We start from the raw sequence: 25,297 nt of genomic DNA on the forward strand, positions 1-25,297 counted from the left end.
AATGCAAGTCTTAATCATGGAACAACCAATTTAAGAAATTCTATTTACAATCTGATATGTTTTTATGGGTAACAAGCCATTTTTTTTTTTTTTTTGCTGGGTGACTTATGCGATAAATATGGGTCATAATGCAGCTAAGTCAGTGGGGGTCTTCATACTGCTCCACCCAATACAAGCTCTCAAGTAATGTCTAAAAAACCATCATAAATTAATTCCCTTGCTGGATGAAGCCCAAACAATTTTCATCACAGCTGGTTTTAACTGACGTCACCCTGTGCCCATATATTTATTTGACTCTTTACAGAAAAAGTGGTCTAATCCTAATAATATTAAGCTACATAAAATTACAGGGATACAACATCTGCTCAATATATATATACTGTATACAGTATATATATATATACACATGCACACACAATATATATATATTGTACACATTTCTTTACAAACACTCCACATTTTAGGAGGTCAAAAGTAATTGGACAAATAAACCAAACCCAAACAAAATATTTGTATTTTCAATATTTTGTTGCGAATCCTTTGGAGGCAATCACTGCCTTAAGTCTGGAACCCATGGACATCACCAAACGCTGGGTTTCCTCCTTCTTAATGCTTTGCCAGGCCTTTACAGCCGCAGCCTTCAGGTCTTGCTTGTTTGTGGGTCTTTCCGTCTTAAGTCTGGATTTGAGCAAGTGAAATGCATGCTCAATTGGGTTAAGATCTGGTGATTGACTTGGCCATTGCAGAATGTTCCACTTTTTTGCACTCATGAACTCCTGGGTAGCTTTGGCTGTATGCTTGGGGTCATTGTCCATCTGTACTATGAAGCGCCGTCCGATCAACTTTGCGGAATTTGGCTGAATCTGGGCTGAAAGTATATCCCGGTACACTTCAGAATTCATCCGGCTACTCTTGTCTGCTGTTATGTCATCAATAAACACAAGTGACCGAGTGCCATTGAAAGTCATGCATGCCCATGCCATCACGTTGCCTCCACCATGTTTTACAGAGAATGTGGTGTGCCTTGGATCATGTGCCGTTCCCTTTCTTCTCCAAACTTTTTTCTTCCCATCATTCTGGTACAGGTTGATCTTTGTCTCATCTGTCCATAGAATACTTTTCCAGAACTGAGCTGGCTTCATGAGGTGTTTTTCAGCAAATTTAACTCTGGTCTGTCTATTTTTGGAATTGATGAATGGTTTGCATCTAGTTGTGAACCCTTTGTATTTACTTTCATGGAGTCTTCTCTTTACAGTTGACTTAGAGACAGATACACCTACTTCACTGAGAGTGTTCTGGACTTCAGTTGATGTTGTGAACGGGTTCTTCTTCACCAAAGAAAGTATGCGGCGATCATCCACCACTGTTGTCATCCGTGGACGCCCAGGCCTTTTTGAGTTCCCAAGCTCACCAGTCAATTCCTTTTTTCTCTTAATGTACCCGACTGTTGATTTTGCTACTCCAAGCATGTCTGCTATCTCTCTGATGGATTTTTTCTTTTTTTTCAGCCTCAGGATGTTCTGCTTCACCTCAATTGAGAGTTCCTTAGACCGCATGTTGTCTGGTCACAGCAACAGCTTCCAAATGCAAAACCACACACCTGTAATCAACCCCAGACCTTTTAACTACTTCATTGATTACAGGTTAACGAGGGAGACGCCTTCAGAGTTAATTGCAGCCCTTAGAGTCCCTTGTCCAATTACTTTTGGTCCCTTGAAAAAGAGGAGGCTATGCATTACAGAGCTATGATTCCTAAACCCTTTCTCCGATTTGAATGTGAAAACTCTCATATTGCAGCTGGGAGTGTGCACTTTCAGCCCATATTATATATATAATTGTATTTCTGAACATGTTTTTGTAAACAGCTAAAATAACAAAACTTGTGTCACTGTCCAAATATTTCTGGACCTAACTGTATATATATATATATATATATATATATATATATATATATATATATATATATATATAATTGCCTTATTCTGTCTGTCTGTCTTGCTCCAAAATTGTGTCTCGGTGAGTGTCATTACACTGACAACCGTCTGATTGGCCGCTGGCTCGGCCTGGCCCCGCCCCCCCACAGATTGGTCGCTCGCCTCGGCCTGGCCTGGCCCCGCCCTCCGCATGGATTGGCCGCTTGCCCTGGCCCTCCGCACGCATCGCCAGACATAACCTTGCGCTGCTGGGATCGTGACGGAGCCGGTGTACGCTGGTAACCATTATACACATCGGGTAACTAAGGTGCCTTAGTTACCCGATGTGTATCATAGTTACCAGCATACACCGGCTCCGTCACGATCCCAGCAGCGCCAGACATAACCTTGCGATGCTGGGATCGTGACGGAGCCGGTGAACGCTGGTAACCATTATACACATCGGGTAAATAAGGTCCCTTAGTTACCCATGTGTATCATAGTTACCAGCATACACCGGCTCCATCACGATCCCAGCAGCGCCAGACATAACCTTGCGATACTGGGATCGTGACGGAGCCGGTGAACGCTGGTAACCATTATACACATCGGGTAACTAAGGTCCCTTAGTTACCCGATGTGTATCATAGTTACCAGCGTACACCGGCTCCCGGTACACATGTGCAGGGAGCCGGCATTATACTCCTCTCCCCCCAGAACGACTACTCCTATTATAGTCCTCCTATTATACTCCTCTCTGAGTATAATAGGAGAACTATTATAGCATGGGGGATGGAGCATGATGGGGAGTGCGCAGCATGGGGGATGGAGCACGATGCGGTGCGCAGCATGGGGGATGTAGCACGATGGGGGGAGCGCAGCATGGGGGATGTAGCACGATGGGGAGTGCGCAGCATGGGGGATGGAGCACGATGGGGGGTGCGCAGCATGGGGGATGGAGCACGATGGGGAGTGCGCAGCATGGGGGATGGAGCACGATGGGGAGTGCGCAGCATGGAGGATGGAGGACGATGGGAAGTGCACAGCATGGGGGATGGAGCACGATGGGGAGTGCGCAGCATGGGGGATGGAGCACGATGGGGGTGCGCAGCATGGGGGATGGAGCACGATGGGGGGTGCGCAGCATAGGGGATGGAGCACGATGGGGAGTGCGCAGCATGGGGGATGGAGCACGATGGGAAGTGTGCAGCATGGGGGATGGAGCACGATGGGGGGTGCGCAGCATGGGGGATGGAGCACGATGGGGGATGGAGCACGATGGGGTGTGCGCAGCATGGGGGATGGAGCACGATGGGGAGTGCGCAGCATGGGGGATGGAGCACGATGGGGAGTGCGCAGCATGGGGGATGGAGCACGATGGGGGGTGCGCAGCATGGGGGATGGAGCACGATGGGCGGTGCGCAGCATGGGGGATGGAGCACGATGGGGGGTGGGCAGCATGGGGGATGGAGCACGATGTGGGGTGCGCAGCATGGGGGATGGAGCACGATGGGGGGTGCGCAGCATGGGGTATGGAGCACGAAGGGGGGTGCGCAGCATGGAAGATGGAGCACGATGGGGGGTGCGCAGCATGGGGGATAGAGCACGATGGGGGGTGAGCAGCATAGGGGATAGAGCACGATGGGGAGTGCGCAGCATGGGGATGGAGCACGATTGGGGTGCGCAGCATGGGGGATGGAGCACGATGGGGGTGCGCAGCATGGGGGATGGAGCACGATGGGGAGTGCGCAGCATGGGGGATGGAGCACGATGGGGAGTGCGCAGCATGGGGATGGAGCACGATGGGGGTGCGCAGCATGGGGGATGGAGCACGATGGGGAGTGCGCAGCATGGGGGATGGAGCACGATGGGGAGTGCGCAGCATGGGGGATGGAGCACGATGGGGAGTGCGCAGCATGGGGGATGGAGCATGATGGGGAATGCGCAGCATGGGGGATGGAGCACGATGGGGGTACACACCTCCCCCCAAAACACACACACACCGCCACACGCGCACAACACACACCACACACACACTGGGAACCACAAACACCGCCCTACACAGACACCCACAAACACAGACAACGCCACACACACACACACAACACCCAACACACAAACACCGCAGCATACACAAATATACGCACATACCGCGCAACACACACACATTGCACAAAACATACCTCCCCCCAAAACACACACATGCACCCCACACCCACACAAACCGCGCAACACACACATCACCACACACACACACAACGCTGCACACATACAGCGCTCCACAAACAACGCAACACACACAACGCAACACACAAACAACACCGCTCTCACCCCCCCGCCACACCCAGACAACACTCAGAACATTTACAGCTCTACACAAACACTTGGCAACTACACACAACATCTATATATATAACAAAAATCATACATTAACTACACAATAAATTCTAGAATACCCGATGCGTTAGAATCGGGCCACCTTCTAGTATATATATATATATATATATATATATATATATATATATATACACACACACACACACGGTGGTCCAAAAGTAGGTGGACAGTATGTGTAATAGGGTTAGCAAACAGTACAGTGAAACTGACTCCGTTGCCCTTAGCAACCAATCAGATTCCACCTTTCATTTTCCAAAGAGTCTGTGAAGAATGAAAAGTGGAATCTGATTGGTTGCTAAGGGCAACTGAGTCAGTTTCACTTTACACCATGTTTGATAACCCTATTACACATACTGTCCACCTACTTTTGGACAACCCTGTGTGTGTGTGTATATATATATATATATATATATATATATTTATATTATATATATATATATATATATATATATATATATATATATATATATATATATATATATATATATATATATATATATATATATATATATATATATATATATATATATATATATATATATATATATATATATATTGTGTGTGTGTACTGAGCAGATGTATATATATATATCACAGATTGACATTCCCACCTGTGTTCAGGTTACATAAGCAGCAGAAAACAGTACCAAAATATTTTATTTAGTCGTCGTCGCTTTCATCATCAGAATGAAATCTGAATGGTGGGAACTTTATTGGAAGATCTCGCCAAACATCTAAGGTGTCCTTGGTCATCTTTTCATCCTTGTAGTTGATGACAAAGTTACAGATTTTCAGGCAGGGAAGTTCAGTGCCTTTATGGACCATTATAGTCCCCCATGTCTGTGAAACAAACATAAAAGGAATATTACAAAAAGTAATAAACAAGGAAAGCATGGATGACACCTACACAGACAAGCAAGTTGACTTTCGGCTACAATCTATCCATTGGTAGCTGTCGTGCCCAGGGAACGGGGTAGTCGGTCCTGGGCAGTTGCAAATGGGAATGTCACTCTGGTGGCCGTTGCCCGGTCCGATGCCCTGGGGCTTCTTTTGTAAAAAGGGGAATATTTACAGGGGAGATAAGAGTTAATGTTCATGTGATGCCACCTGCGGGTTGCGGTTAAGGAACCGCCACTGCTGAATGTGGGTACTCCCAGAGCAGATGGTGGTTGCAGCAATGGTCTTAGGCCCTCCGCAGGTAGGGCCGTGCCTGGGAGATGTAACGGGGTAATAATGGAGACCACACCAGGTTGTCTTTTACAGTCTCTACTTACTCGGACACTTGGATTGCTGCTTCAGGTCCCATGGAGTATCAGTGCCAATGTAGTGACCCAGGTTGCTCTGTCCCCGGCACTCTCTGTTGGTTGGGTCCCCGTAGCGTAGAGCATTTGGGGCCCGACTTTCCATTTTGGGGTACAGCCTCCTTCTCTGTACGCCGGGCAGTGCGTACCCTGTGGGGAGGTAAGTGTCCGAACCCCGATCCTAGTTTACTGCTGATGCCCCCGGATTATTTGGTTCGGTGAAGTCCATGAAGGTGTCCTCACCGTGCAGGTGATTATCAAGCCGTATAAAACTGGCGCCTGATCTAGGGCCCTGTGCCCCGTGCGTGCTCCGGTCCCAGCAGTACCTGTCCGTACCCGTCCTGGCGACCTCTCTCCCGTGCCCCCGGGGTTACCGCTGCACGGAGCCAGCTCAGGCACGTCCGCACACCTCTCTGTGTGCCACACTTCTCTCAACTGACACTGACTTGACCCCTCCCACCAGGCCGGCTAAATCCGGGACTCATTCCCTCTAGGCGACCATCCCCTTACTTGGTTAACCCTCTATGTCCGGTGTGGAGTGGAGAACTAGGATTTTGGTTGTGTTTTGGTGGTATCGGCACTGGTACTCCAGGTCCCAGGGGGTTGGTCCTGCATCCCCAAGAGGATGCAGTTCCTTGTAGTGCCCTGAGTGGCTCAGGGGCGCTACATATCTATTTGGCACAATAAGATTTGTACCCAGGACTTCCAGAAGCAAAAAAGAAATCAATGCATGAAATTTTGCATATTGATTCACAAGGTGAACAGCTTGGTCCTTCTTTGATCTAAGAGGCAAATCCCGCTTTTCCCATAAGGAAAGCATTAATGAGGCTGTATGTTTATATTTATGGGGCATCCGGGGTATTACTTTTGGTCGTATAAGCTATTTAAAGGTTTATTTCCACCTTCATAGATGGATATTGTCGGACAGTGCTTGTATAAACAAACACTTTTGCAATTTACAACTTTTTAAAATAAGCATCATTTCTTGAAATATTAACACTTTTCTTTTGTTTACAACTCGTTGCCTAGGAGACCGACCACCGCTGCTGTCCATTGTGTAAGCACAACAATGAAGCTGGAGTTAACAGTGAGCTCCACTAATACCATCAGCTTCAAACCAGTGCTTACAAGAGCGTTCTGCCGTATAACAAAACACTAGTATTAATAATAACACAAGCTCTGCTGGGACTCTGTTATAACTTTTGGATTGGGGCCCTGTAGTTTTAACGTTATCTCTTTGGTAGGTGGAGTTCAGCTCTGAAGAATTGTGAATGCAGCTCTGAACTATCATACTGAGGCTGCAGCTCAGGAACTGTACCAGCAAAGGTATGGCATGTACAAAGCTAATCAACTTTTATGTAGATTAATGACAGATACACTGATTGTCATAGGCTATCATATAATGTTAGGGTTGCAATTAGAGTTGGCCAAGTATCTAACTATTTCTACTCTCTATACTCATAACGAGAACTGTCTAATACTCGCGGATTCATTCCAAATAGTGTGTGCAATGCAAGTCAATGGGGAAAACTGGCAAAGTAATTAGTAAAGGCGACTTTACACGCAACCACATCACTAACGAGATGTCGTTGGAGTCACGGAATTCGTGACGCACATCCGGCCTCGTTAGCGACGTCGTTGCGTGTGAAACGTATGAACGACCGCTAATGATCAAAAATACTCACCTAATCGTTGATCGTTTGACACGTCGTTCCAATCCCAAATATCTTTGCTGGTGCAGGATGCAGGTGTTCGTCGTTCCTGAGGCAAGCACACATCGCTACGTGTAACACCCCAGGAACAAGGAACAACACCGTACCTGCGTCCTCCGGCAACGAGGTGGGCGTGTCTTTCTTTCTGCTGCTCTCCGCCCCTCCGCTTCTATTGGACGGCTGCCGTGTGACGTCTCTGTGATGCCGCACGAACCGCCCCCTTAGAAAGGCGCGGATACAGCATCACATGTTTCTCAACGCTCCTTGACTTGAGACTGTCCTTCCCGTGGTTGTTCCTTCCCGGTGAAAGACCTGGCTAGTTTCCTGGCAGCGTTGAGAAACATGTGATGGTGTCTCCGCGGCTTTCTTGTTTCCATATTTCCCAGGGGGCATTGCTCTAGAATCACTGCGTTGAGAAACACGTGATGGTGTCTCCGCGGTGTGGATGTTGATCTCCCTAAGCTCAACCATCCTTGCTTATGCAATCTTGGGTAGAGACAGTTCAGCCGCCCAATTGTAGGTTGGGGCATGCTGAGCTGTCAGTTAGATGATAGGCAGTTCAGCCACCCAATCAGAGTCAGGGCATGCTGAGCTGTCAGTATGATGATGGACAGTTCAGCAGTCCAATCGGAGATCAGGGTGTGCTGAGCTGTCAGTATGATGATGGGCAGTTCAGCCGTCCAATCGGAGATCGGGGTGTGCTGAGCTGTCAGTATGATGATGGGCAGTTCAGCAGTCCAATCGGAGATCGGGGTGTGCTGAGCTGTCAGTATGATGATGGGCAGTTCAGCCGTCCAATCGGAGGTCGGGGTGTGCTGAGCTGTCAGTATGATGATGGGCAGTTCAGCAGTCCAATTGGAGATCGGGGTGTGCTATCAGTATGATCAGTATGATGATGGGCAGTTCAGCCGTCCAATCGGAGATCGGGGTGTGCTGAGCTGTCATTATGGTGATGGGCAGATCAGCAGTCCAATCTTGGGCAGGGGCTTACTGAGCTGTCAGTATAGTGGTGGGCAGTTCAGCCATCCAATCGGAGGCAGGGGCATGCTGAGCTGTCAGTATGGTGGTGGGCAGTTCAGCCATCCAATCGGAGGCAGGGACTTGCTGAGCTGTCAGTATGGTGGTGGGCAGTTCAGCCATCCAATCGGAGGCAGGGGCTTGCTGAGCTGTCAGTATGGTGGTGGGCAGTTCAGCCATCCAATCGGATTCAGGGACTTGCTGAGCTGTCAGTATGGTGGTGGGCAGTTCAGCCATCCAATCGGAGGCAGGGGCTTGCTGAGCTGTCAGTATGATGGGCAGTTCAGCCATCCAATCGGAGGCAGGGACTTGCTGAGCTGTCAGTATGGTGGTGGGCAGTTCAGCCATCCAATCGGAGGCAGGGGCATGCTGAGCTGTCAGTATGGTGACATGGCGGTATGGTTCAGTCATGCGATTGGCTGAAATCAGTAACAGAACGTTTTTCTTTTAGAAAGTTTGGAGAAATCTTCCCCACTGAAGCGTCACTTACTCTGCCACAATTATTGCAAATGATGTCGCCATTTGTCTGGTAATCTGCTAACTTCTCTTGAAGTGTTTTATTTTCTCCTTTTTTGTAGCGTTTCCTGAAAAAAACAAAACAAAAACGATATATTATTCAAAGGCTGCTGTTTTAGAAAATAGATACATTTCATCATTTTACCCTTAAGCCTCTAATAGACAGTCAGATATAACTTAAATTTTAAAGAGTAACCGTAGTTTCAATTTTTTGTCCATATATCAATAGCAAACATAAAAATAAAAAACTTTGTTATATATCTAATTACATAAATCTGCTTCTTTCTCCTCGTAGACTGATCTTTCTTTCTCAAGACTCAATTCCCTGTAAAATGTGTCTCCAGTGAATGAAGGGAATTTTGTTTACTTACCGTAAATTCCTTTTCTTCTAGCTCCTATTGGGAGACCCAGACAATTGGGGTGTATAGCTTCTGCCTCCGGAGGCCACACAAAGTATTACACTTTAAAAAGTGTAACCCCTCCCCTCTGCCTATACACCCTCCCGTGCATCACGGGCTCCTCAGTTTTGGTGCAAAAGCAGGAAGGAGAAAACTTATAAATTGGTCTAAGGTAAATTCAATCCGAAGGATGTTCGGAGAACTGAAACCATGAACCAAAAGAACAATTCAACATGAACAACATGTGTACACAAAAGAACAACAGCCCGAAGGGAACAGGGGCGGGTGCTGGGTCTCCCAATAGGAGCTAGAAGAAAAGGAATTTACGGTAAGTAAACAAAATTCCCTTCTTCTTGGTCGCTCCATTGGGAGACCCAGACAATTGGGACGTCCAAAAGCAGTCCCTGGGTGGGTAAAAGAATACCTCGATAAAAAGAGCCGAAAAACGGCCCCCTCTTACAGGTGGGCGACCGCCGCCTGAAGGACTCGCCTACCTAGGCTGGCATCTGCCGAAGCATAGGCATGCACCTGATAGTGTTTCGTGAAAATGTGCAGACTCGACCAGGTAGCCGCCTGACACACCTGCTGAGCCGTAGCCTGGTGCCGCAATGCCCAGGATGCACCCACGGCTCTGGTAGAATGGGCTTTCAGCCCTGAAGGAATCGGAAGCCCAGAAGAACGGTAGGCTTCAAGAATCGGTTCCTTGATCCACCGAGCCAAGGTTGACTTGGAAGCCTGCGACCCCTTACGCTGGCCAGCGACAAGGACAAAGAGCGCATCCGAACGGCGCAGGGGCGCCGTGCGAGAAATGTAGAGCCGGAGTGCTCTCACGAGATCTAACAAGTGCAAATCCTTTTCACATTGATGAACTGGATGAGTGCAAAAGGAAGGTAAGGAGATATCCTGATTGAGATGAAAAGGGGATACCACCTTAGGGAGAAATTCCGGGACCGGACGCAGAACCACCTTATCCTGGTGAAACACCAGGAAGGGGGCTTTGCATGACAGCGCTGCTAGCTCAGACACTCTCCGAAGTGATGTGACTGCCACTAGGAAGGCCACCTTCTGCGAAAGGCGTGATAGAGAGACATCCCGCATCGGCTCGAAAGGTGGTTTCTGAAGAGCCGTTAGCACCCTGTTAAGATCCCAGGGTTCCAGCGGACGCTTGTAAGGTGGAACTATGTGGCAAACTCCCTGCAGGAACGTGCGGACCTGCGGAAGCCTGGCTAGACGCTTTTGAAAAAACATGGAAGCGCCGGTACTCGTCCCTTGAGAGAGCCGAGAGACAAACCCTTGTCCATTCCGGATTGAAGGAAAGAAAGAAAAGTGGGTAAGGCAAACGGCCAGGGGGTAAAACCCCGATCAGAGCACCAGGATATGATCTTGAGACCGTGCCATGAATGCCGGGACTTTGTTGTTGTGCCGAGACGCCATGAGGTCGACGTCCGGCGTTCCCCAGCGGCAACAGATCTCTTGAAACACGTCCGGGTGAAGAGACCATTCCCCTGCGTCCATGCCCTGGCGACTGAGAAAGTCTGCTTCCCAGTTTTCTACGCCCGGGATGTGAACTGCGGAGATGGTGGAGGCTGTGGCTTCCGCCCACAGCAGAATCCGCCGAACTTCTTGGAAGGCTTGACGACTGCGTGTGCCGCCTTGGTGGTTGATGTACGCGACCGCCGTGGCGTTGTCCGACTGTATGCGGATCTGTCTGCCCTCCAGCCATCGATGGAACGCCTTTAGGGCTAGTACACTGCCCTTATCTCCAGAACATTGATCTGAAGGGAGGACTCTGCCGGAGTCCAGGTTCCCTGAGCCCTGTGGTGGAGGAAAACCGCTTCCCACCCTGACAGACTCGCGTCCGTCGTGACCACAGCCCAGGATGGGGGCAGGAATGATTTTCCCTTCGACAAAGAAGTGGGAAGAAGCCACCACTGAAGAGAGGTTTTGGCTGCCAGTGAAAGAGACGTTCCTGTCTAGGGACGTCGACCTCCTGTCCCATTTGCGGAGAATGTCCCATTGAAGTGGACGCAGATGAAACTGCGCAAAGGGAACTGCCTCCATTGCTGCCACCATCTTCCCTAGGAAGTGCATGAGGCGCCTCAAGGGGTGTGACTGGGTCCGAAGGAGAGAGTGCACCCCTGTCTGCAGCGAACGCTGTTTGTCCCGCGGAAGCTTCACTATCGCTGAGAGAGTATGAAACTCCATCCCGAGGTAAGTCAGTGATTGGGTCGGTGTCAATTTTGACTTTGGGAAATTGATGATCCACCCGAACCTCTGGAGAGTCTCCAGAGCAATGGTCAGGCTGTGTTGACATGCCACCCGGGAGGGTGCCTTGACTAGGAGACCGTCTAAGTAAGGGATCACCGAGTGGCCCTGAGAGTGTAGGACCGCCACCACGGATGCCATGACCTTGGTGAAGACCCGTGGGGCTGTCGCCAGGCCGAAAGGCAGTGCCACAAACTGAAAAAGTACATCGGCTCGCTCGGGGGGCGGAGATGTTCTGAAGAAACGAGTCTGAGGACGAGAGCTGAGCTCTATCCTGTAACCGTGCGACAGAATGTCTCTCACCCATCGGTCTTGGACATGTGGCCACCAGGCGTCGCAAAAGCGGGAGAGCCTGCCACCGACCGAGGATGCGGTTTGGGGAGGCCGAAAGTCATGAGGAGGCCGCCTTGGAGGCGGTTCCTCCGGCGGTCTTTGGAGGACGTGACTTAGACCGCCATGCAGAAGAGTTCCTCTGGCCTTTCTCTGACCTGTTGGACGTGGAGGATTGGGACCTGGCTGAGGGCCGAAAGGACCGAAACCTCGATTGAATTTTTCGTTGCTGAGGTCTTTTTGGTTTGGACTGGGGTAAGGACGAGTCCTTCCCTTGTATTGTTTAATAATTTCATCCAATTGCTCGCCAAACAAACAGTCGCCAGAAAATGGCAAACCGGTTAAGAACTTCTTGGAAGCAGAGTCTGCCTTCCATTCGCGTAGCCACATGGCCCTGCGGACTGGCACAGAATTGGCGGACGCTACCGCTGTACGGCTCGCTGAGTCCAGGACGGCGTTCATGGCGTAGGACGAAAAGGCTGATGCCTGAGAAGTCAAAGACACAACTTGCGGAGCAGAGGTACGTGTGACTGCATTAATCTCAGACAGACAAGCTGAGATAGCTTGGAGTGCCCACACGGCTGCAAAGGCCGGAGCAAAGGACGCGCCTATGGCTTCATAGATGGATTTCATCAGGAGCTCTATTTGCCTGTCAGTGGCATCCTTGAGCGATGAACCATCTGCCACTGATACTACGGATCTAGCCGCCAGTCTAGAGACTGGAGGATCCACCTTGGGACACTGAGCCCAACCCTTAACTACGTCAGGGGGGAAGGGGTAACGTGTGTCATTAAGGCGCTTAGTAAAGCGCTTGTCCGGAAATGCTCTGTGCTTCTGGACAGCATCTCTGAAGTTAGAGTGATCGAAAAACGTACTCCGTGTACGTTTTGGAAACCTAAACTGGTGTTTCTCCTGCTGTGAAGCCGACTCCTCTATAGGTGGAGTTGGGGGAGAAAGATCTAGCACCTGGTTGATGGACGCTATAAGGTCATTTACTATGGCGTCCCCTTCAGGTGTATCAAGATTGAGAGCAACGTCAGGATCAGAGCCCTGAGCTGCGACCTCCGCTTCATCCTCCAGAGAGTCCTCATGCTGAGACCCCGAACAGCGTGATGAAGCCGGGGAAGGTTCCCAGCGAGCCCGCTTAGCCGGTCTGGGACTGCGGTCCGTGTCGGAGTCCTCCCCGTGGGACCTAGGTGTCACCCCAGGAGCACTCAGCTGCGCCGACCGAGAGGGGCCTGGGGGCGATGAACTCACAGTGCCCGGGGCCTGTGTAACCGATCTGGACTGCAAGGCTTCTAGTATCTTAGCAGACCATCTGTCCATAGACTGAGCCATGGATTGTGAAAGCGACTCAGAGAGTTTCTCAGCCAAAACTGCAAACTCTGTCCCTGCCACCTGGACAGTGGAAGCCGGCGGTTCTACCTGAGCCGAGGGTCCCACTAGTGCCCGAGGCTCCGGCTGAGTGAGTGCCACAGGGGCCGAGCATTGCACACAGTGAGGGTAGGTGGAACCTGCAGGTAACATAGCCGCACAAGAGGTACAGGTTGCAAAATAAGCCTGTGCCTTGGCACCCTTGCTCTTTGCGGACGACATGCTGTAGTCTCCTCTGAGAGTGATCACTGAGGGTATATAGCCAAAAGCAAAACAATGCAAAACAATGCGGCCGAACAGAGAAAATGTATACAAATATATATATATATATATATATATATACACTTCGGCACCCAAGGGGGGCCAGCACCGGGTAACCGGTGTGGCTTACCGACCGCCCAAAGCGGTTGTGTGTCCACCAGATTCCCTGCCTGGGCCTCCCAGAGCTGTAGAGCTCGTTCTGAAATCCTCCACCGGCAGAAGTGATTGTAAATATGGCTGCCAGAGCTCTCAGGGGAGGAGGGAGCCATGGGCGTGACTAATAAAGTGCGGGAATCTGGTGCCCCACAGTGCTCAGGGAGGGGGGAGGAGAACACCTAAGTATGCTCCAGCCCTCACTGCCGACGTCCAGTCGACCGTCCCGCCCTTACCCCTGACTGGCAGGCCCGGGGGCGGGAGTTATGGTACTAGGCCGCAGAAGCCGGGGACTAAATTTAATAACGCGGCCGGCAAACAGGCGCGGTCGGCGCGGTAGTCCCGGTCGTCACAAAAAAACAGCAGCCGCTGCAGCGTCTGTAACACAGGCGCTCCATGCACCTTCCCCAAGGGAACACAGAGTACCTTTTAGATGCAGGGCCTGTCCCTGATGATACTCAGTCTCCTGTCCGTCAGATTCCCCCAGGGGCTGCGGAGGGAGCCCGGTCCCAGTGAATGGTGACCGGTTAGGATCCCACTTCTCCCAGAGCCTCTAAGGGATGGGGAAGGAAAAACGGCATGTGGCTCCAGCCTTTGTACCCGCAATGGGTACCTCAACCTTAACAGCACCGCCGACTTAGTGGGGTGAGAAGGGAGCATGCCGGGGGCCCTGTTGGGGCCCTCTTTTCTTCCATCCGATACAATCAGCAGCTGCTGCTGACTAAAATGGGAGCTTGAGTGAATGTGTGCCTCCTTCAACACAAAGCATAAAACTGAGGAGCCCGTGATGCACGGGAGGGTGTATAGGCAGAGGGGAGGGGTTACACTTTTTAAAGTGTAATACTTTGTGTGGCCTCCGGAGGCAGAAGCTATACACTCAATTGTCTGGGTCTCCCAATGCAGCGACAAAGAAATATATTTTCATTACTGAGACAGGAGATGGCAGTTGGTGCTAATAAAGTTCTATAGAGAAGTATAACTGCCGTTTCATGAGAACTTGCAGCAGAATGTCTGTGTCTGCCTCTAGCTCCTCCCTCCTTTCTCCACCCTTCTCCATAGAATCTTATAAGCACCAACTGTCATGTCCTATCTCAGTAATAGGAATAGTTGTCTTCACTGATTATAGATTTTACCCATGAATTGAGAGTAGAAGATCAGTCCAAAAGAAGAAAGCAAACATCGCTGATAAAATATATTACAAAGTTGCTTATATTCACGTGAATTATTGATTTATGCAATTAAAATTAAACCAACAGATACTCTTTAATAACCAATGAACTTATGTTCTAAATATGTTTGATTAAAAAAAAAAAAAGTGAATACCTGAATACTGATTTTTAACCCCTTTCCACCCCATGTTGTACCATTACATAATAGAGCATTTGCAGGAGCATGGACCTAGCTCAGGAGCGGAGCCCATTTTGCACACAGCAGATACCAGCAGTTTCAGCCTTTACCTGAGTGAGCTCTAATTGCTTTTGAGCCATTAAATGTGGTTGACAATTACCGACAGCAGCATTTAAAGAGGACAAACCACCAGAATTTTCATATATAAACTAAAGCCAGTGCTATACTGGCGCTATCATACTGATTCTATACATACCTTTAGTTGTGAGATCGGATGTATACTTTCTGAAATATAGGCAGGTAAAGTTTGTGAAATGTACTGATATTTGATGATAGGAGCAACGGAATATCTAATAGGTGGGTCGGGTTTTGCTAGTGATTCCCACCCCTATCTGCCTGCCTTTCCTCCTATTCTCTCTGTTATTACAGGCGGAGAAGGAGGTAGGAAGGACGGGGTGAGGAGGCACAGGCAGGGAGACAGGGGCGGGAATAACTAACAAAACCCAACGCACCTATTCAATATTCCATTGCACCTATCAGCAAATAACAGTGCATTTTACAAACTTTAATTGCCTGTATTTCAGAAACTATACATCTGATCTCACAACTAAAGATATGTTTAGAATCAACATGATAGCACCAATATAGCACTGACGTTAGTTTATATATGAAAATCTGGTGGTTGGTCCTCTTTAACCCCTTAACGACCGCGGGCAGTAAAATTACGTCCTAAATGACATAATGTTACTGCCCGCGGTCTGCCGGCGGCAGCATGCCGCGATCGCCGCACATCTCAGCTGATTTTCACAGCTGAGATGTGTGCCTGCTATGCACGAGCAGAATCGTTATCTGCTCGTGCCGATTAACCCCTTAAATGGCGCTGTCAATACGTGACAGCGCCATTATAAGCGCGATCGCGGTAAAGTTTTACTTACCGCCCGATACCGGAAGTCACGTGACGCGATCACGTGACTTCCGATAGTTGTCATGGTAGCACAGAGTCATGTGATGACTCCTGTACTACACCTGACTTGGTTTCACTTTCGCTGTGCCAGCGGCACAGCTAAAGAGAAAGAGAGCGTATCTGCTGTTTACAGTCTTGTAGCTGTGATCAGCAGATACTGCAGAGCGATCGGATTGCTGATCGCAATAGCCCCCTAGAGGGGACTAGTAAAATAAAAAAAAATGTTAAAAAAAAGTTTTAAAAAAGAAAAAAAAAAAAAACTAAAAGTTCAAATCACCCCCCATTTGCCGTATTGAAAATTAAAGGGTTAAAAAAATAAAAAATATACACACATTTGGTATCGCCGCGTTCAGAAACGCCTGATCTATCAAAATATAAAATCAATTAATCTGGTCAGTATACGGCGTAGCGGCAAAAAAATTCCAAGCGCCAAAACGACGTTTTTTTGTCGCCACAACTTTTGCGCAAAATGCAATAAGAGGCGATCAAAACATAGCATCTGCGCAAAAATGGTACCGTTAAAAACGTCAGCTCGAGACGCAAAAAATAAGCCGTCACTGAGCCATAGATCCCGAAAAATGAGAACGCTATGGGTCACGGAATATGGCGTAAAACGTGCGCCACTTTTTTTGGACAAACTTTCAATTTTTTTTTAACCCCTTATATAAAAGTAAACCTATACATGTTTGGTGTCTACGAACTCGCACTGACCTGAGGCATCACACCCACACATCAGTTTTACCATATAGTGAACACCGTGAATAAAATATCTCAAAAACCATAGTGCTATCGCACTTTTTTTGCAATTTTTCTGCATTTGGAATTTTTTTGCCGTTTTCCAGTACACTATATGGTAAAACTGATGGTTTCATTTAAAAGTACAGCTCGTTCCGCAAAAAATGAGCCCTCACATGACCATATTGACTGAAAAATAAAAAAGTTACGTCTCTCAGAAAAAGAATGGCGAAAAAAAAAACGGAAAGCGAAAAATCGGCCGGTCGTGAAGGGGTTAAATAGTGAAAACCTGCCCGGGCATCTGATCAAGGCACCCATGAGCTCCAATGCAATGTGATGATGGTGTGCCATGGCAGACCTGCTAAAGGCCTTTGTCGCTGCCATGTTGGTACTTCTGTGATGTTAATGTTGCTCCTTGAAAATGACATAGGCTCAGAAAGTACTACGTCACTGTTTTTCTTTTTTTTTTTTTTTCTGTGCACATATAGTACTGTTTCCCGGTCTCTCGCCACTAATGATGCAGATATGGAACTAGGCTTTCTGATTTGTCAACTAATGTAAAATTAAAATGGTTGCTGGGCTCAGTAATTGTACAAGGAATAATTCACGATGTAAGTAGATATAAAAGAACATGCAATTGTACATAGCCGGTTATCAGCATTACCAATCAGCTAAACAGAACATAAAATACATACTTGAACTTTGGGTCGGTAACAACGTGATGCATGTTTTCTATCACACGAATGTCGAGTCCAGAACAGACGCGTTTCTGACACTTTTTACACAGGAAGGTGATTTTAGAAGGGTCTTTCTGGTAAACTTTCTGCAAGTCTTTACTCTTTTTAACTTTGCTTTCAACAATACTTTGTGCCTGAAATTCTTGGATCTTCAGAAAAAAAAAACAACCAAAAAACAATTCTGGTTATGTAGAAATTACTATGTGCAACTGAAATGCTTTTAAAAGAAGGGAATTTTGTTTACTTACCGTAAATTCCTTTTCTTCTAGCTCCTATTGGGAGACCCAGACAATTGGGGTGTATAGCTTCTGCCTCCGGAGGCCACACAAAGTATTACACTTTAAAAAGTGTAACCCCTCCCCTCTGCCTATACACCCTCCCGTGCATCACGGGCCCATCAGTCTATTGGGATGTCCAAAAGCAGTCCCTGGGTGGGTAAAAGAATACCTCGATAAAAAGAGCCGAAAAACGGCCCCTTCTTACAGGTGGGCAACAGCCGCCTGAAGGACTCGCCTACCTAGGCTGGCATCTGCCGAAGCATAGGCATGCACCTGATAGTGTTTTGTGAAAGTGTGCAGACTCGACCAGGCAGCCGCCTGACACACCTGCTGAGCCGTAGCCTGGTGCCGCAATGCCCAGGACGCACCTACGGCTCTGGTAGAATGGGCTTTCAGCCCTGAAGGAATCGGAAGCCCAGACGAATGGTAGGCTTCAAGAATCGGTTCCTTGATCCACCGAGCCAAGGTCGACTTGGAAGCCTGCGACCCCTTACGCTGGCCAGCGACAAGGACAAAGAGCGCATCAGAACGGCGCAGGGGCGCCATGCGAGAAATGTAGAGCCTGAGTGCTCTCACGAGATCTAACAAGTGCAAATCCTTTTCACATTGGTGAACTGGATGAGGGCAAAAAGAAGGTAAGGAGATATCCTGATTGAGATGAAAAGGGGATACCACCTTAGGGAGAAATTCCGGGACCGGACGCAGAACCACCTTATCCTGGTGAAACACCAGGAAGGGGGCTTTGCATGACAGCGCTGCTAGCTCAGACACTCTCCTAAGTGATGTGACTGCCACTAGGAGGGCCACCTTCTGCGAAAGGCGTGATAGAGAGACATCCCGCATCGGCTCGAAAGGTGGCTTCTGGAGAGCCGTCAGCACCCTGTTAAGATCCCAGGGTTCCAGCGGACGCTTGTAAGGTGGGACTATGTGGCAAACCCCCTGCAGGAACGTGCGGACCTGCGGAAGCCTGGCTAGACGCTTTTGAAAAAACACGGAAAGCGCCGATACTTGTCCCTTGAGAGAGCCGAGAGACAAACCCTTGTCCATTCCGGATTGAAGGAAAGAAAGAAAAGTGGGCAAGGCAAACGGCCAGGGAATAAAACCCTGATCAGAGCACCAGGATAAGAAGATCCTCCAAGTTCTGTGGTAGATATTGGCGGACGTTGGTTTCCTGGCCTGTCTCATAGTGGCAATGACATCTTGAGATAACCCTGAGGACGCTAGGAGCCAGGACTCAATGGCCACACAGTCAGGTTGAGGGCCGCAGAATTCAGATGGAAACATGGCCCTTGAGACAGCAAGTCTGGTCTGTCTGGGAGTGCCCACGGTTGACCCACCGTGAGGTGCCACAGATCCGGGTACCACGACCTCCTCGGCCAGTCTGGAGCGATGAGGATGGCGCGGCGGCAGTCGGACCTGATCTTGCGTAACACTCTGGGCAGCAGTGCCAGAGGGGGAAATACATAAGGCAGTCGAAACTGCGACCAATCCTGAACTAATGCGTCTGCCGCCAGAGCTCTGTGATCTTGAGACCGTGCCATGAATGCCGGGACTTTGTTGTTGTGCCGAGACGCCATTAGGTCGACGTCCGGCGTTCCCCAGCGGCAACAGATCTCTTGAAACACGTCCGGGTGAAGAGACCATTCCCCTGCGTCCATGCCCTGGCGACTGAGAAAGTCTGTTTCCCAGTTTTCTACGCCCGGGATGTGAACTGCGGAGATGGTGGAGGCTGTGGCTTCCGCCCACAGCAGAATCCGCCGAACTTCTTGGAAGGCTTGACGACTGCGTGTGCCGCCCTGGTGGTTGATGTACGCAACCGCCGTGGCGTTGTCCGACTGTATTCGGATCTGCCTGCCCTCCAGCCACCGCTGGAACGCCTTTAGGGCTAGATACACTGCCCTTATCTCCAGAACATTGATCTGAAGGGAGGACTCTGTCGGAGTCCAGGTTCCCTGAGCCCTGTGGTGGAGGAAGACCGCTCCCCACCCTGACAGACTCGCGTCCGTCGTGACCACAGCCCAGGATGGGGGCAGGAAGGATTTTCCTTTCGACAAAGAAGTGGGAAGAAGCCACCACTGAAGAGAGGTTTTGGCTGCCCGTGAAAGGGAGACGTTCCTGTCTAGGGACGTCGACCTCCTGTCCCATTTGCGGAGGATGTCCCATTGAAGTGGACGCAGATGAAACTGCGCAAAGGGAACTGCCTCCATTGCTGCCACCATCTTCCCTAGGAAGTGCATGAGGCGCCTCAAGGGGTGTGACTGGACTTGAAGAGAGTGCACCCCTGTCTGTAGTGAACGCTGTTTGTCCAGCGGTAGCTTCACTATCGCTGAGAGAGTATGAAACTCCATCCCGAGGTAAGTCAGCGATTGGGTCGGTGTCAATTTTGACTTTGGGAAATTGATGATCCACCCGAACCCCTGGAGAGTCTCCTTAGCAATGGTCAGGCTGTGTTGGCATGCCACCCGGGAGGGTGCCTTGACTAGAAGATCGTCTAAGTAAGGGATCACCGAGTGGCCCTGAGAGTGTAGGACCGCCACTACTGCTGCCATGACCTTGGTGAAGACCCGTGGGGCTGTCGCCAGGCCGAAAGGCAGTGCTACGAACTGAAGGTGTTCGTCTTTGATGGCGAAACGCAGGAAGAGTTGATGCTCTGGTGCAATCGGCACATGGAGATAAGCATCCCTGATGTCGATTGAAGCTAGGAAGTCTCCTTGGGACATCGAGGCGATGACAGAGCGGAGAGATTCCATCCGGAACCGTCTGGTTCTCACGTGTCTGTTGAGCAGTTTGAGGTCCAGAACGGGACGGAATGATCCGTCCTTTTTTGGCACCACGAACAAGTTGGAGTAGAAGCCGTGACCATGTTCCTGAGGGGGAACGGGAATCACCACTCCTTCTGCCTTCAGAGTGTTCACCGCCTGAAAAAGTGCATCGGCTCGCTCGGGGGGCGGAGATGTTCTGAAGAAACGAGTCGGAGGACGAGAACTGAGCTCTATCCTGTAACCATGAGACAGAATGTCTCTCACCCATCGGTCTTGGACATGTGGCCACCAGGCGTCGCAAAAGCGGGAGAGCCTGCCACCGACCGAGGATGCGGTTTGGGGAGGCCGAAAGTCATGAGGAGGCCGCCTTGGGGGCGGTTCCTCCGGCGGTCTTTTTAGGACGTGACTTAGACCGCCATGCAGAAGAGTTCCTCTGGCCCTTCTGTGACCTGTTGGACGTGGAGGATTGGGACCTGGCTGAGGGCCGAAAGGACCGAAACCTCGGTTGAATCTTTCGCTGCTGAGGTCTGTTTGGTTTGGACTGGGGTAAGGACGAGTCCTTTCCCTTGGATTGTTTAATAATTTCGTCCAATTGCTCGCCAAACAAACGGTCGCCAGAAAATGGCAAACCGGTTAAGAACTTCTTGGAAGCAGAGTGTGCCTTCCATTCGCGTAGCCACATGGCCCTGCGGACTGCCACGGAATTGGCGGATGCTACCGCTGTACGGCTCGCAGAGTCCAGGATGGCGTTCATGGCGTAGGACGAAAAAGCCGACGCCTGAGAAGTCAAAGACACAACCTGCGGAGTAGAGGTACGTGTGACCGCATTAATCTCAGACAGACAAGCTGAGATAGCTTGGAGTGCCCACACGGCTGCAAAGGCCGGTGCAAAAGACGCACCTATGGCTTCATAGATGGATTTCATCAGGAGCTCTATTTGCCTGTCAGTGGCATCCTTGAGCGATGAGCCATCTGCCACTGATACTACGGATCTAGCCGCCAGTCTAGAGACTGGAGGATCCACTTTGGGACACTGAGCCCAACCCTTAACAACGTCAGGGGGGAAAGGGTAACGTGTGTCATTAAGGCGCTTAGTAAAGCGCTTGTCCGGAAATGCTCGGTGCTTCTGGACAGCATCTCTGAAGTTAGAGTGATCGAAAAACGCACTCCGTGTACGTTTGGGAAATCTAAACTGGTGTTTCTCCTGCTGTGAAGCCGACTCCTCTATAGTTGGAGTTGGAGGAGAAAGTTCTAGCACCTGGTTGATGGACGCTATAAGGTCATTTACTATGGCGTCCCCTTCAGGTGTATCAAGATTGAGAGCAACGTCAGGGTCAGAGCCCTGAGCTGCGACCTCCGCTTCATCCTCCAGAGAGTCCTCATGCTGAGACCCTGAGCAGCGTGATGAAGTCGAGGAAGGTCCCCAGCGAGCCCTCTTAGCCGGTCTGGGACTGCGGTCCGAGTCGGAGTCCTCACCGTGGGACCTAGGTGTCACCTCAGGAGCACTTTGCTGCGCCGACCAAGGGGGACCTGGGGGCGATGAACGCACAGTGCCCTGGGCCTGTGTTACCGGTCTGGACTGCAAGGCTTCTAGTATCTTAGCAGACCATCTATCCATAGACTGAGCCATGGATTGTGAAAGCGACTCAGAGAGTTTCTCAGCCAAAACTGCAAACTCTGTCCCTGCCACCTGGACAGTGGAAGCCGGTGGTTCTACCTGAGCCGAGGGTCCCACCAGTGCCTGAGGCTCCGGCTGAGTGAGTGCCACAGGGGCCAAGCATTGCACACAATGAGGGTAGGTGGAACCTGCAGGTAACATAGCCGCACAAGAGGTACAGGTAGCAAAATAAGCCTGTGCCTTGGCACCCTTGCTCTTTGCGGACGACATGCTGTTGTCTCCTCTTAGAGTAATCAGTGAGGGTATATAGCCAAGGGCAAATAATGCGGCCGAACAGAGAAAATGTATACAATATATATATATATATATATATACACTTCGGCACCCAAGGGGGCCAGCACCTGGTAACCGGTGCGGCTTACCGACCGCCCAAAGCGGTTGTGTGTCCACCAGATTCCCTGCCTGGGCCTCCCAGCGTTACAGAGCTCGTTCTGTATTCCTCCACCGGCAGCAGTGATTATAACAATGGCTGCCAGCGTTCTCAGAGGAGGAGGGAGCCGTGGGCGTAACTAATAAAGTGCGGGAATCTGGTGCCCCGCAGTGCTCAGTGAGGGGGGAGGAGGATAGCTAAGTATGCTCCAGCCCTCACTGCCGACGTCCAGCCGAGCGTCCCGCCCTTACCCCTGACTGGCAGGCCCGGGGGCGGGAGTTATTGTACTAGGCCGCAGAAGCCGGGGACTAAATTTAATAACGCCGGCCGGCAAACAGGCGCAGTCGGCGCGGTAGTCCCGGCGTGACAAAAAACACAAGCAGCCACTGCAGCGTCTGTTACACAGGCGCTCCATGCGCCGTCCCCAAGGGGACACAGAGTACCTCTTAGAAGCAGGGCCTGTCCCTGACGATACCCAGTCTCCTGTCCGTCAGATTCCCCCAGGGGCTGCGGAGGGAGCCCGGTCCCAGTGCCTGGTGACCGGTTAGGATCCCACTTCTCCCAGAGCCTCTAAGGGATGGGGAAGGAAAACGGCATGTGGCTCCAGCCTTTGTACCCGCAATGGGTACCTCAACCTTAACAGCACCGCCGACATTAGTGGGGTGAGAAGGGAGCATGCCGGGGGCCCTGTAGGGGGCCCTCTTTTCTTCCATCCGATAAAATCAGCAGCTGCTGCTGACTAAAATGTGGAGCTTGCGTGAATGTGTGCCTCCTTCAACACAAAGCATAAAACTGATGGGCCCGTGATGCACGGGAGGGTGTATAGGCAGAGGGGAGGGGTTACACTTTTTAAAGTGTAATACTTTGTGTGGCCTCCGGAGGCAGAAGCTATACACCCCAATTGTCTGGGTCTCCCAATGGAGCGACAAAGAAATAACAAAGTTACCTTGTCGGCAAAAATTGCAGGGTCCATCTTCTGCACCTTTTGGATAGCTTTATGCATTAAGCCTTCTCGGTATTCATTAACGCTGTCATGATCAATAGCCCCGGATGACCTAGAAGCCACCAATACAACAGCGCTTTCTTCAGCTCTGGCTCGGCCACGCGTCTAGTGGTCACAGGGAAAAGAAAACCTTATGTTATTCAATGGCAGAATGTATGAAAAGGGAATCTGTCAGCAGGTTTTTCCTATGTAAGCAAGCATTGTTGACCTTAGGGAGATCAACATATCCACTGCGGAGACACCATCACGATTCTCGCGGTGATTCTAGAGCAACGCCCCCTGGGAAGTATGCACCTTTCACCGGGTGAAAGCCCTGGCTAGTTTCTTGGCAGCGTTGAGAAACACGTGATGGTGTCTCCGCGGCTTTCTTATTTGCATACTTCCCAGGGGGCGTTGCTCTAGAATCACCGCGTTGAGAAACACGTGATGGTGTCTCCGCAGTGGATATGTTGATCTCCCTAAGGTCAGCAATGCTTGCTTAAGTAGTCTTTTACTAGGCATTGCCCCCACTAGCCAGATTCCTACTCCACACTGATGAGGGGCAAATACCCCGAAACGGCTGTCTGTGGATGGATACCATGTTTGGTATAGGTGGTCTCCTTGACTGGAGACTGCCCTTCCCGTGGTTGTTCCTTCCCGGTGAAAGACCTGGCTAGTTTCCTGCCAGCGTTGAGAAACATGTGATGGTGTCTCCGCGGCTTTCTTATTTGGTTTTTCCTATGTAAGCTGAGGACAGCATTGTTACCCTTTTGCTTGTCAGTGTATATACAGTGCCTACAAGTAGTATTCAACCCCCTGCAGATTTAGCAGGTTTACACATTCGGAATTAACTTGGCATTGTGACATTTGGACTGTAGATCAGCCTGGAAGTGTGAAATGCACTGCAGCAAAAAAGAATGTTATTTCTTTTTTTTTAAATTGTGAAAAGTTTATTCAGAGGGTCATTTATTATTCAACCCCTCAAACCACAAGAATTCTGTTTGGATCCCCTAAAGTATTAAGAAGTATTTCAGGCACAAAGAACAATGAGCTTCACATGTTTGGATTAATTATCTCTTTTTCTAGCCTTTTCTGACTAATTAAGACCCTCCCCAAACTTGTGAACAGCACTCATACTTGGTCAACATGGGAAAGACAAAGGAGCATTCCAAGGACATTAGAGACAAGATCGTGGGGGGTCACAAGGCTGGCAAGGGGTACAAAACCCTTTCCAAGGAGTTGGGCCTACCTGTCTCCACTGTTGGGAGCATCATCCGGAAGTGGAAGGCTTATGGAACTACTGTTAGCCTTCCACGGCCTGGACAGCCTTTGAAAGTTTCCACCCGTGCCGAGGCCAGGCTTGTCCGAAGAGTCAAGGCTAACCCAAGGACAACAAGGAAGGAGCTCCGGGAAGATCTCATGGCAGTGGGGAAATTGGTTTCAGTCAATACCATAAGTAACGTACTCCACCGCAATGGTCTCCGTTCCAGACGAGCCCGTAAGGTACCTTTACTTTCAAAGCGTCATGTCAAGGCTCGTCTACAGTTTGCTCATGATCACTTGGAGGACTCTGAGACGGACTGGTTCAAGGTTCTCTGGTCTGATGAGACCAAGATCGAGATCTTTGGTGCCAACCACACACGTGACGTTCGGAGACTGGATGGCACTGCATACGACCCCAAGAATACCATCCCTACAGTCAAGCATGGTGGTGGCAGCATCATGCTGTGGGGCTGTTTCTCAGCCAAGGGGACTGGCCATCTGGTCCGCATCCATGGGAAGATGGATAGCACGGCCTACCTGGAGA

The 25,297-nt window shown here is 49.9% G+C and overlaps 1 protein-coding gene across 1 annotated transcript in view; it reads right to left on the reverse strand.

The window, feature by feature from the left end:
- Nucleotides 1-4,869: 4,869 nt before the first annotated feature.
- The window catches only part of IFIH1 (interferon induced with helicase C domain 1), a 152,391-nt gene continuing 131,963 nt past the window's right edge, over nucleotides 4,870-25,297 (reverse strand). Inside the window, exons 13-16 of the mRNA XM_075317265.1 lie at nucleotides 23,455-23,616; nucleotides 17,379-17,569; nucleotides 8,831-8,924; nucleotides 4,870-5,150 (exon numbers count right to left, since the gene is read on the reverse strand). Of these exons, the coding sequence (XP_075173380.1) occupies nucleotides 4,971-5,150; nucleotides 8,831-8,924; nucleotides 17,379-17,569; nucleotides 23,455-23,616 (627 nt within the window). The 3' untranslated portion in view covers nucleotides 4,870-4,970. The remainder of the gene's footprint in view (nucleotides 5,151-8,830; nucleotides 8,925-17,378; nucleotides 17,570-23,454; nucleotides 23,617-25,297) is intronic.

This window comes from Anomaloglossus baeobatrachus, chromosome 7 (genome assembly GCF_048569485.1).
Source record: "Anomaloglossus baeobatrachus isolate aAnoBae1 chromosome 7, aAnoBae1.hap1, whole genome shotgun sequence".
Lineage (NCBI taxonomy): Eukaryota > Metazoa > Chordata > Amphibia > Anura > Aromobatidae > Anomaloglossus > Anomaloglossus baeobatrachus.